The 14,019-nt window shown below is 34.6% G+C and overlaps 1 protein-coding gene across 1 annotated transcript; it reads left to right on the top strand.

Moving 5' to 3' along the window:
- On the top strand, window positions 13,293-13,995 carry LOC109128678 (cytochrome P450 86B1-like). The gene is made up of 2 exons (XM_019235509.1): window positions 13,293-13,853; window positions 13,921-13,995. Exons 1-2 carry the CDS (start codon window positions 13,293-13,295, stop codon window positions 13,993-13,995), a joined length of 636 nt encoding a protein of 211 aa, XP_019091054.1.

The following is a 14,019-nucleotide window of genomic DNA, read 5'->3' as shown; positions in this document are numbered from 1 at the left end:
CACCAATCAGACCCATAAAAAGGTAAGAATGACTATTGAGCATTATCTATATACTTTATTATAAGTAATAACTTATAAATGATTATAACAAAGATAATTTACATAATTTCCTATTAGCTTTTTAATTCTTATTTTCATAGTTTAACTAATGTTATTTTTTTTGTATTGTTATTTTATAATAATATATATCTCAACTATTAACAGAAATATAATATATATATATATATCGCATTTTTTTACTTTGTTTTTGAATTTCACATATAAACAATTACATATATATTAATTATCTACATTTGCATAATAATCATAGTATTTATGCTAATACTATTATTCCTTTTTGTTAATTATTTCTTTTACTATTTGTGATGTTTCAGTCAAGACAAATATATAGACTGTCTTGATACCAAAAAATATATAATCTGTCCATCACACATTTTACAAAGAAAAGGAATGAGTAGACATATCTTGTGTGAAGTGGACAAAGTTGGCACATACCTTGGTACGTGTACGTGACCGTTAGAATGAAAAGTAGACATGCAAGTTGCCAACTTGAGCTCGTCTTATTACAAACAAAGTCGTTTCTCATGATGATAAACTCCTTTTCTAAATATTCACAGATATTAATCTTACATCGATCTTAATATTATTCTCTTAAAATCCAAGATCTAGTGGCCCAAACTTTGGCTTCTTATATATTTAGTGGAGAAGATGGGTTTCCGATTACGACCTCAGACCGAAATACTTCAGAATCGGCTAAGTTCGAATATAACTGTTTGAATATGGATTCATGTGTGTGCATCTATTGTCGCAGATAATTTAAGAAGAAGATGACAAATATAGAAAGTGTATATCTAAACAGCTATTGATATTTATTTTTTGTTTAAACTATATAGACAATATATACGTTACGTGCATACATACAAAACAGTTTTATGTTAGTGAAACACGATATTATTATTATATTATATATGGACTCACTTATGGTCTGTACTGTCTCACGAACTCAAAGTTTAATAAATAGTAGTACGTACTCTACTACAGTATCTAACAAGAATCAATAATAATAACTTATAAAGTTTCAAGATTTTTTCTACGTTTTCAGACTACATTTCTGCACAATTGAGTACTATATAATATGTTCACTCGTTCTTTTAAGTTTTAGTATGAGCATTGACTGTCGGCAAGTGGAAATAATCAATTTATCATAAAAGTACATTTGACAAAAGATAAAACAATATATAATGGTAATGATATATATTACATCCATAAAAAATTTAGAAACCGGTGAAAGTGTAGCTAACTAATTAAATAACAGTTTACACTTTACATGACTGTTCCAAACTATCTGAAAAGTAAGAAAATACAATAATAATTGCACATTTTTTAAAAATTACGAAAATATATATCATTTTCTCCCAAAAGGATACATAATTCAATTTTACATGGAGTCAATTAAATGTTTAAAAAATGAAAATATAGATTTTAAGAATGTGACGTACATACCGACTGAAAAATATGAACGCTATAAGCCTATAATTTCACATATTGATTCAAAAATCGAAAAAAGAAAAAATTATGAGAATGTGGCTGTTCGTTATTTATTTGTGTTGGAATAATGCAGTGGCCAAAATTATGGTGACAAATAGGTTGGTCCACCTGAGTAAGCCCACTTAGCATAGCTAATAATATCTTTTTGGATTAGGAAAATTGTCATGAAAATCCCCAAATTTCAAATTTAAGATAAAATAATCTCCAACTTTTGAGATATCATTTTAATCCCCAACTTTGGGTTGACTTAACCCAAAAATAGAGAATTTTCTTTGACCTTTTTGTTTTAGGCATGCGGTTAAGTCTCCGTTAGAAGCTAATAGATGAGGTTAACAAACCGTTAACGGCTTCTGTTAGAAGCTAATAGATAGGGTTAACAAACCGTTAACGGCTTCCGTTTAGCCAAAACGACGACGTCTTATAAACGAGAAAATCCCCAAATTGAATCCAATTCTCAAATCGAAAACATAATCCCTAACCCTAAAAAAAAAAAAAAAAATANAAAAAAATCCCAAATTCTCTCAAATTCTCTCGAATTCTCTTCATGGCGAGGACCCGTGGAGGAAAAAAGACTTTTGTGCCGCCGCGGCGGTCGTTGCGATTGACGATGAATACTCCAGAGAAAAACTCGATTCAAACAAGATCTGAAGCCGAGACGGTTGAGATTATGTCTGATACTGAGGCGGATCGACGAAGAGATGAATGAGAAGGATGGACCTGAGGCTGATCGAATCGAAGAGGAGAATGAGAAGGATGGTCCTGATGGTCCTGAGGCTGAGCGATTCATAGAGGCGGAGAATGAGAACGATGGACCTGAGGCGGAGCGAATCGAAGTGGAGACTGAAAAAAATGGTCCTGAGGCTGAGCGACTCGTAGAGGAGAATGAGAAAGATGGTACTGATGCTGATCGAATCGAAGTGGAGACTGCGAAGGATAGTCCGGGTGAGCGATTCGTAGAGGAGACAACCAAGGATCAAAACAATAAGGCAGTTCCTAAACCTAAACGTAAACGAAAAAGGAAGAAGATTGCTGAAGATATCGAAGATGATCGTGAGGCCGTGAGTGGAGATGATTGTGAGGTTGTTGGTGATGAAGACTGTGATAAGGTTAGATATGCAGACGAAGGTAACCGTGAAGAAGATCATGAAGATCAAAGATGGAGCATTATAGCGGTTCCAGAACGATATTGCGAGCCAAATGTAGATTCTGTAGAAGAAAGAGATGACAGTAATATTGGTATAGAGGAAGAGAATTGTGATGATTTTGAAGCTGAATTTGGGTCGGATGCGAGAGAGGACGATAGAGACGAGAGTGATGCTGATAGTGGAGATGATATATGGGATGAGGAGAGGATTCCTGATCCTCTTTCATATAGTGATGATGATGATGATGAAGATTGCAATGACGAAGGTGCTGTTCCACAAGCTGAAGATCCGGAGGAGATTCTGAGTTTTGGTAGAACATTCAATGGTCCAGATGAGTTCAAGATTGTTGTGCTAAGGTATTCTCTGAAGACTAGATACAATATTAAGTTGTATAGGTCACAGAGTATGAAAATTGGTGCTAAGTGCTCGTCGACTGATCTTAAGTGTCCATGGAGATGCTATTGTTCTTATTCTAAGAAGAAACACAAGATGCAAGTGAAGATATACGATGGTGAGCATGCATGTGTGAGGTCCGGATTCTCAAAGATGTTGAAGCGAGGGACAATTGCTTGGTTATTTAGGGAGAGGTTGAGAAAGGATCCGAAAATTACCAAGCAACAGATGGTTTGCAGAGATCAAGAGAGAGTACAACTTCAAAGTTACAGAAGACCAATGCTCCAAGGCGAAGACAATAGTTATGAAAGAAAAAAAAGTGACTCATGAAGAACATTTTGCTCGAATATGGGATTATCAAGCTGAGATCTTTCGATCTAATCCGGAGACTGCCTTTGAGATTGAGACTACACCTGGTACAACTATTGGCAGCCTAACAAGGTTTTATCGTCTATTCATTTGCTTTAAGTCACAGTGAGACGCTTGGAAGAATACATGTAGGCCTATTGTAGGCATAGATGGTGCATTTCTCAAATGGGACGTAAAGGGTCATCTTTTAGCAGTTGTTGGGAGAGATGGAGACAATAGAATTGTCCCTATTGCATGGGCTGTAGTGGAGATTGAGAATGATGATAATTAGGATTGGTTTCTTAGGATGTTATCTGCCAAGTTGGATCTTCAAGATGGAAAACACATGGCAATCATATCAGACAAACAATCGGTTAGTGTTTGTCAATCTTTTGTTTACATTTCGGATAATATAAAATGATTATGTTAATTTTCTACATTTCGTACATATTTTCAGGGTTTGGTTAAAGCAATTCACACTGTTATTCCAGCTGCTGAGCATAGGCAATGTGCTAGGCACATTATGGACAATTGGAAAAGGAGTAGCCATATCAGCTACAAAGACTCTTCTGGAAGATTGCAAGGAGCTACACAGAAGGAGAATTTGGTGCTCATATGCGAGCTTTGCAGAGTTACAATCCTAGTGCCTATGATTCGCTCCTGAAGACCCAACCAAGGACACGGTCTAGAGCATTTTTCAGGACAGGGACTTGTTGCAATGACAACTTAAACAACCTCAGTGAATCGTTTAATAAAACAATCAGAGGAGCCAGGAGGAAACCATTACTAGACATGCTGGAAGACATTAGGAGACGGTGTATGGTGCGTAACGAGAAGAGGTATGTGATTGCGGGTCGGTTGAAGACTAGATTCACAAAAAGAGCTCACACTGAGATAGAGAAGATGATTGCTGGGTCAATGTTTTGTGAAAGGTGGATGGCAAGGCACAATAAGCATGAGATAAAGGTTGGTGATGTCACGGTAAGTGTTGATATGAATGACAACACTTGTGGTTGCAGGAAATGGCAGATGACTGGTATACCATGTATTCATGCTGCATCCGTCATCATAGGAAGGAAAGAGAAGGTGGAAGATTATGTGGCCGAGTGGTACACGACTAGAATGTGGCCGAGTGGTACACGGCTAGAATGTGGCAGTTGACTTACATTGATGGTATTGGGCCTGTTCAAGGCAAGCTGCTATGGCCAAGAGTGAACAGGATAGGAGTGTTGCCACCTCCATGGAAAAGAGGTAATCCAGGGAGGCCAAATAATCATGCTAGGAGGAAATCATTGTTTGAAACTGCCTCTAGCTCCAACAAAACCCAGCTAAGAGGCAATCGAGTCATGACCTGCTCAAATTGCAAACAAGAAGGACACAACCGACAAGGATGTACGAATCCGAGAGTTGCAACACCACCAAAAAGAAGAAGGGGTCGACCAAGAAAAGGACAAGTAAGATTTTCTATTTTGAACATTGGACATTAGAATTTATGTGATTGTAACATTTGTGATTGATATCAGGAACCGAGGGTTATACTGTTTGGACAAGGTCAACCATTGCAAGGAGATCTTTCTCAACCATCTCAAGGACCACCAACTCAACCATCACAAGGACCACCAGCTCAGCCATCTCAAGCACCACCAGCTCAGCCATCACAACCATCTCAACCATCACAAGGACCACCAGCTCAGCCTTCACAAGGACCACCAGCTCAGCCATCACAACCATCTCAACCATCACAAGGGAGATCTCATCCAACAACCTCGGTCAGAGGAAGATCTCATCCAACAACCTCGGTCAGAGGAAGATCTCATCCAACGTCCTCAGTCAGATCAAGAACTCATCTGGGCGGATCACAGGGAAGTTCACAGCGAGGAGGCTGGGCACCATGGTTTGAATGTTAACGCTAAACTTCAGGGTCGGATTTCGTTTGGATTCTGTTTTTTTTTTTTTTTGGATTGCTTTTTGTCCTTTTGTTTGTATCAAAACATGTTTATCATAATTGAGACACAATTCAAATAAGAGATATCCATTACTTTTGAGATCAAATATATCATCCAACAAGAAATATCACAAAGAGTTTACATTAAGCTCTTTTTAATAACCTAACATAAAGGTCTTCTGATTTCCTTACCTAAACAATACAAAACTACAGAAAATGTTCATAACACAAAGCCAGACAAAACCGACTTTGAAGCACAGCATAAACTTGCGTAGTTCTTTTTTGTTGACCATGTCTTCTTCTTTCAATTCTTTCACCATAGCATATATCTCATTGACCTCTGCTTTGATTTTGCTAATCTCATTTGCAATTATGGATAGTCTTGGTAAGGCATCTTCTACTTCTTCAAACACGGCATCCTCCACCCACTTGAACAAATGATTCTAATGTACAATTAAATGAAATATAGTTAGGTTACCATGATTATGAAGCCGAATTTGAACTGCACGAATTGACATATACTTACATTTCTTTTGCTTGTCCACGTATTGACATCTCGTTTGCTTACACAGCGAAAGAATGGTCGTCCCGGGTTCTCTTGAGTTTTAGAGGTAAATATCTTGACATCTAAGCCACACACACACTTGGACGGCACACCACGTTCACCTACGCCACCGGATGTGATAGAACTCGAACTCATCGGAAAAGAGAAAGGTTGAGAAATCGATTTGGGGATTTGAAAACTAAAACCTAGAAATCGATTTGGGGATTCTTATTTTCTTTATTGTTTTCTCGTTTATAAGATGTCGTCGTTTTGGCTAAACGGAAGCCGTTAACGGTTTGTTAATCCTGTCTATTAGCTTCTAATGGAGATTTAACCGTGTGCCTAAAACAGGATGGTTAAAGAAAGTTCCCTATTTTGGGTTAAATTAACCCAAAGTTAGGGATTAAAATGACATCTCAAAAATTGGGGATTATTTTATCTAAATTTGAACTTTGGGGATTTTTATGGCATTTTCCCCGTTTTGAATTTGGTTACAAAACTTGGATATAAATCAATTCTTTGAAAATAATATTAATCCAAACGATTGGATAGAATAGAAGAAAGATACCAATACTACTAAAGTGCAGTGGAGGGCTAAATTAAAGTTTAGAGAAAGAGAGAACTGGTAAGAAGTTAATATCTCAGCATCACAGACGAAAGCGATTGATGGACAATATGACATAAATTCCTTATTTCTACTTACAAAGAATTTTAATTAATCTTTGGCACAGTCGTTACTTTGCCAGTTCACCCAAAATTTTGTTAGTACTAGTATTAATTAGGCTAACTTACCCATAATCCAAGATGAACATGTTCGGGGTCTTCAAAGATATATAAAATGACGAGACACTACGGCAAAACAGACACTTCACACTTCTAAGACATTATTCGAACTTGCGGATGCTCAAGAGGAACTAAAGTTCTCTAAGAAAAATTGAACCTTTCATTTTCATAATTGAAATACAGAAACTAGATTTGTAGAAAAGAATAGTAACCACGTACTATCAAATATTCTAGAATATATGTCATATATAATCCTCTACGAAACCATCTAGTCGAATAAGCTTAATCTCTATTAGTTAATCTCCACTTTTCCCCCGTTAACAAAAGTTACAGTATGTTCTTACAAGAACAATAGCATTTGACGGTGTTAGATGCAAAACTCATCAACTTCATGAAAATGGCTATGTATAATAGGTAAAGAAGGGGGACCATAATTATTATTCTATTTCTATACCTTCATAATGATCATAATTAATGATTAAAATTATGAAGTTTGAAGATCTTTTTTTCTCCTTTTATGTCCAACGTTAATTAGGGCTTTGATTGGTAACATGAGATACCATTGAGTTGTCCATAACTCATAAATTATTCAAAAATGTTACCAATCATAACAAAACTAAAATTTTTAAAGTTGAGTTTGAGTTACAATGTGTTATGATTGACTTATAATTTTGAGTTATATCCTTTGTAAAATTGTTAACTTAAAACATTATTCAACATCATGAAAATTTTCATGAGTTAAGATGTGGTAAGTTGAGTTATCTATTTTTTTAATTAAAAAAAACGAAAATTAAGTTCTATAATACAGAAATTTATTCTTTTTGTTTTTATTTAATTCATATATCAATAAAAATAATTTTTACTGTTTTTATTTTATTTAATAAATTTTTTAATTATTTATTTTATATTTTCCTAGATTGTTAATTTTATTATCATTTGAAATGAAAATAGACATAGACCTAAATATGATAAGATTGTAAATATTATCGCATGCATGTAGTTAATTTTTTAATTTGCAATGTAACAAAGAAGTTTAGTTAACTTTGTATATATTAAAATGATTTATTATTTATCTATTTTTATTTATTTTATTTTCATAATTTTGTGAAATATATTCACTAATATTTTTAATAATTATAATCAAATAATACTGCAACATCAACCACAAAAATGTCACCATTCAGTAATTTTGATAAAGATATATAAAGATATATATATTCACACCTAGTATATATAAGGATATATTTTCTTTGTTGTTGTGAACGCGTAAGGCCATAGTCTAAAAACTGAAAATCTAAGAGAGTCTTGATCTAGGTGAAAACCATTAAATGGCCATAATCTAAAAACTGAAAATCTCTTTTTAAATTCCAATTATAGTTAATATTTTTTCAAAATTCAAAATCCAAAAACTCAAATTCTAAAATCTTCATGCGTTACAGGCCTTGAATTCAGTTTTTGGTTTTTGATTATAAAAAACCAAAATTTTACTCATTCATAAATCCTTGAAAATTAGGAAAATTATAATTTAGGAGATTTCCCTTATTTCTTTTAACAAATAAAAGATTTCCCTTATTTCTTCTTAGAATCCAAAACCTTTAAATTGTGTCTGGACTCATTAATCATATGGTCCAATTTTTCTGGAAAACCTACTTCATATGGCTCAATTTTTAGAGAAACCCTACTTCACACCTACTACTATATATCTTTATATAGTAGGTGTGAAGTAAGATTTTTCGAACAATTAGGCCATATGAAGTAGGTTTTCCGAAAAATTGGGTCGTATGAAGTAGGTTTTCGAAATTGGGCCATATGATTTTACAAAAAAATAAAAATTAAAATTTTCAAAAATAAAATTTCCGTTTGAAGAAAGTGAAAAACACAAATATTTGGTTTTTGGATTCTTATAGTGAAAATTGGTAAAAAAAACTTCAAAAAACCTGATTAACTATTTTTACAAAAAACTTGATTGGGTAAATTATTAGTTTTTGAGAAACTAAATTCAAAATATAGTTCTAAAAACTGAAGACAATCAAAGGCCTAATAGATTTTTGTTTTTGGTTTTTGAGGTTTCCAACATAAAAACAAAAATTTGAAAATTGAACCATAGAGAAAATTCTCAAAAACCTGATTTTGGATTTGTGAAGAGATTAGTAAAAATTTGTAGAATATAGATTACCTATTTTTAGGAATTCAAATTTTCTTAAAAATCTTGAATGGTGAAAAAAAAATTTTGCAAATAGATCTCAAAAACGCATTAAAATGAGATTTTGGATGTTGTTTAAAAAATACAACAACTGGGAATCCATTTTTCCATAATCTTGATTGGATAAATAAATAGAATCAAAAAAAGAAAAGGTAAGAGGTGCAATGTAATCACGCACCTCTCAATATCTCTCCTTTTTTATTAGGGATTTATTTATTTAGATGATGGTTCAAACGAACTTTGCTTATAAAGAGGAGATTCAATGTAATAAAAAAAAACAAAAAAAATCAAATTCGAATATGTCAAGTACTACTTATTAGGGGGATATGGTAACTCAAATTTTTAGTTTTATTGTTTATTTAGTTATTTACTGTCAATTTAAATGATAATTTCATATTACTTAAAATTTAGCAAGATTAGGGGGAATTCAGACTGAAATACTTCAGAATTGGCTAAGTTCGAATATAACTGTTTGAATAGTGTGCATCAATATTGTCGCAGATAATTTAAGAAGGAAATGACAAATATAGAAAGTGTATATCTTAACAGCTATTGATATTTATTTTTAATTTTAAACTATAGATTACATATCAAAATAAAAGCTGCTTGAAAAACTCTCTCGAAAAAAAAAAAGTTCGCCCTAGTCGCTGTCAAGTTTTCATCTCGATATGATATCTCCGGCCACCGGCGCTTCTCGCCGGAGTCGTGAGAGGGTTGTCCTTTGTCGTTCTCCTTCATGTCTAGTTAATCATAAGCCTCTACCAGCCTTTTTTCGGCGGATAGTTTCGAAGGTTTTGGAACGGGTTCAAGTTTATATCTTCTCCAGTTTCAGCGAAATCTTCCCTGAACGTCGTCTCCTTTTGGTTCGTGATGGTGAACCGCGATTTGCCCTGTCTTGTCAATGGCGTTATTGAACGTAATTTCAGATCTGGTTTTCTTTGACCTTGGTCGTTTGATGGTGATAGATGGGTCGTTGGTCTCTACTGCGGCCGAGATGTTTTTGCCTCCACTCCGGTAACATCTGGCCTTTGTATTCCTCTGTCTTGATAGTGTTGCCTTAGGTCTCTTTGTTTTAGAAAGTGTTGAGGTTATCTTTGGCTACTTTCTCATCAAGTCAAGCTGGTTTGGTATATCCCCAGTTTGTTTGATAGTAGCTTTAGTGTTATCCTTGCTGAGTTAGTCTTGAAGTCTTTTAATTTTGGTTGTTGATATACGTGGGGGTTTGAATCTGGAATTTTACTCTACCTCTTCTTAGAGTCCTCTTGCTGGTTTGAGATTTGTTTTTGCTCTAGATTCGTGCTTAGTGTGAGCCATTTGGATGGTAATTTGTTGCTGAGTCACCTACTAGCCTTCCTTCAAGTTTCCTTTTGGAAGCTTTAGAGTCAGGTTTTAGTCGAAGCAGTGGATTCGTTCTCTATTTCTTCTCTTACGAGGACGTCGTCAGTTTTAAGTCTGTAGGTGGCTGAAGCTGGTTCGACGAGTGTCCGCGTATAAGAATAGCTGATCTTGTGTGGCTTGTCTCCTGTCGTTTTTAAGGTTTTGGCCTTCTCTCAGTGTTTTTAGCTCTCTCTAATCGGCTGGTGAGGTTTGTTGAAAGTTGTACTTGTGTCTCTGGTCGTGTTGGGCTCCTGCTTTCCTCTCTGTCGAATTGCTCTCTGGTGGCGGAGCTAGGAAATCATCACATCAGAGTCAAACGAAATTTCCTTGGGGTCAATTATGTGATTTAAAATTTTTACCAGGGTCAATTGTGTATTTTACATGGGTCAATTTGATTATTTTCTTAAAATTTCAGCTAAATTTAAAATTTCACTAGGGTCAATTGACCCACTTGCTTGCACCCTACTTCCGCCACTGGTCTTCGGTGTGTGGTATTCCGGTCTTCTAGTGCTTTCGACATTTACAGGATTTATAGGGAAGCTTGATGGGAATCTCTGATGCCTTTGTTCAAATATAGAGCTTAGTTCTTTTTTCTTCTCCTTGTATTATCGAATGTTTGTAATCTCTCATGTCTCTTGTGTGCTATTGACTCTGGAGACATTCATTAGTCCGTCAGCCTATGTTTTCTTTGTTTGGAACCAAATTTATCAGTAAAATTAGAGATGTTAAAAAAAAAAAAAACTATAGACTACTTATACGTTACGGGCATACATACAAAACAGTTTTATGTTAGTGAAACACGATATTATTATATATGGACTCACTTTATGGTCTGTACTCTGTACTGTCTCACCAATTCAAAGTTTAATAAATAGTAGTACGTACTCTACTACAGTTTTTAACAAAAAAGAATCAATAATAACTTATAAAGTTTCAAGATTTTTTCTACGTTTTCAGACTACATTTCTGCACAATTGAGTACTATATAATATGTGCACTCGTTCTTTAAAGTTTTAATATGAGCATTGACTATCGGCAAGTGGAAATAATCAATTTATCATAAAAATACATTTGACAAAAGATAAAAAACTATATATAAGGTTTGTCAGAAAAAAACTATATATAATGCATGGTAATGGTATATATTACATCCATATGAAATTTAGAAACCGGTGAAAGTGTAGCTAACTAATTAAATAACGATTTACACTTTACAGAACTGTTCCAAACTATCTGAAAAGTGTATCATTTTAAGAATATACAATAATAATTGCACATTTTATAAAAATTACGAAAATATATATTATTTTCTCCCAAAGGGATACATAATTCAATTTTACAAGGTAGAAGTCCATTAAATGTTTTTATAAATGGAAAAGATATATTTTAAGAATATGAGGTACATACCGACTGAAAGATATGAACGCTATAATTTCACATATTGATTCAAAAATCGAGAAAAGAAATAATTTATGAGAAATTTGACTGTTCGTTATTTGTGTTGGAATAAAGTAATGGCCGAATTTATTATGGTGACAAATAGGTTGGTCCACCTGAGTAAGCCCACTTGGCATAGCTAATAATACCGTTTTGGATCTGGTTACAAAATTTAGATATGAAATTATAAATCGATTCTTCGAAAATAATACCAATCCAAACGATTGTGGATAGAATGGAAGAAAGATACCAATACTATAAGTCTATAAAGTGCAGTGGAGGGCTAAATTAAAGTTAGTTAAGAAGTTAATATCTTAGCATCACAGACGAAAGCGATTGATGGACAATATGACATAAATTCCTTATTTCTACTTACAAAGAATTTTAATTAATCTTTGGCACAGTCCTTACTTTGCCAGTTCACCCAAAATTTTGTTAGTACTAGTATTAATTAGGCTAACTAACCCATAATCCAAGATCAACATGTTCGGCCGGGGTCTTCAAAGATATATAAAATGACGAGACACTAAGGCAAAACAGACACTTCACACTTCTAAGAAATTATTCGAACTTGCGGAAGCTCAAGAGAAACTAAAGTTCTCTAAGAAAAATTGAACCTTTCATTTTCATAATTGAAATACAAAAACTAGATTTGTAGAAAAGAATAGTAACCACGTACTATCAAATATTCTAGAATATATTTCATATATAATCTTCTACGAAACCATCTACTCGAATAAGTTCAATCTCAATTAGTTAATCTCCACTTTTCCCCCGTTAACAAAAGTTACAGTATGTTCCAAGAACAATAGCATTTGACGGTGTTAGATGCAAAACTCATCAACTTCATAAAAAGGCAATCTATATGTATAAGAGGTAAAGAAGGGGGACCATAATTAATGTTCTATTTCTGTACCTTCGTAATGATCATAATTAGTGATTAAAATTATGAAGTTTGAAGATTTTTTTGTCTCCGTTTATGGTCAAAGGTAGTTACATATTTACAAATATTTATTGAAAATATTTTTGGCTGAGAGTTGACGACTAGTTTTCACCCAACCCTTAAAGTCGTTGGGAGTTAGAGCCTAGCAGATGGATTATAAATTTATAATTCTAAGATAAGTATGTCTTGACAAAAATATAAATATCCCATTCATATGCGAAACCATCATGTTGAAGAAATATTTAATTAAGGCGTAAAGATAATTTCAGCAACAAAAACATTTTTTTAACATTGCGTAATACAAATAGAATTGTTTAGCCAAAGTGTGCATTTCTGTGAAACACATTACTTCCTTAGCATTTTTGTATAAGCTATATAATTAGTAAACCGCTACAGCTAACTGCCTAACCCCACTTTCCTCAGTAAAACTATACTAGCCGAATAGTTAATTAATACTACTGTTTTAGGGGTCTAATGAAGTTGGTGTTGTCATTTAATAATATACTGGTATCTCATAAGTTGGTTATTTATTACCCTTGCCATCTTAGTTCTACGTTGCAACTCAGCGAAAAGCTTAAACCCTGTTTTGTGTTTTTCTTCACTACCGGCCAAAAGTCTCTGACGTGATGGAGATGAAAATGCTGGTTTCTGCGGTGGAATGGGTATACACCCACTTGAGGTTATCGGACGTGGCTTTAGCCCTAGTAGGGCTTTTTCTTCTTAGTTACTTGCGTGAAAAGTTAGTGAGCAAAGGTGGGCCAGTGATGTGGCCAGTGTTGGGAATCATACCGCCGTTAGCCCTAAACAAACACGATCTGTTTGGTTGGTGCACCAGAGGCGTAGTCAGAGTTGGTGGGACGTTTCATTACAGAGGAATTTGGTTCGGTGGGTCTTACGGAATCATGACCGCGAATCCTGCAAACATCGAGCAGATTCTCAAAACCAATTTCAAGAACTATCCAAAAGGTGCGTTTTATAGAGAGAGGTTTCGTGAGCTTCTTGAAGACGGGATCTTTAATGCTGATGGTGAGCTTTGGATGGAAGAGAGACGTGTGGCTAAAACCGAGATGCACTCTTCTCGTTTCTTGGAGCACACGTTTACTACCATGAGAGATCTGGTGGACCAGAAGCTCGTGCCGCTGATGGAGAAGTTGTCTACTTCTAAGAGAGTCTTTGATCTACAAGATGTGCTCCTGCGTTTCACCTTCGACAACATCTGTATCTCTGCCTTTGGGGTTTATCCGGGATCTTTAGAGATCGATTTACCGGAGATTCCTTTCGCTAAGGCTTTTGAGGAAGCCACGGAGTATACACTTGCAAGGTTTCTGATACCTCCCTTTGTGTGGAAGCCAA

The sequence above is a fragment of the Camelina sativa genome, chromosome 14, assembly GCF_000633955.1.
Source record: "Camelina sativa cultivar DH55 chromosome 14, Cs, whole genome shotgun sequence".
NCBI lineage: Eukaryota > Viridiplantae > Streptophyta > Magnoliopsida > Brassicales > Brassicaceae > Camelina > Camelina sativa.
Note: the sequence above shows the minus strand (reverse complement) of the source record. Positions and strands in the feature narration are given on the sequence as shown.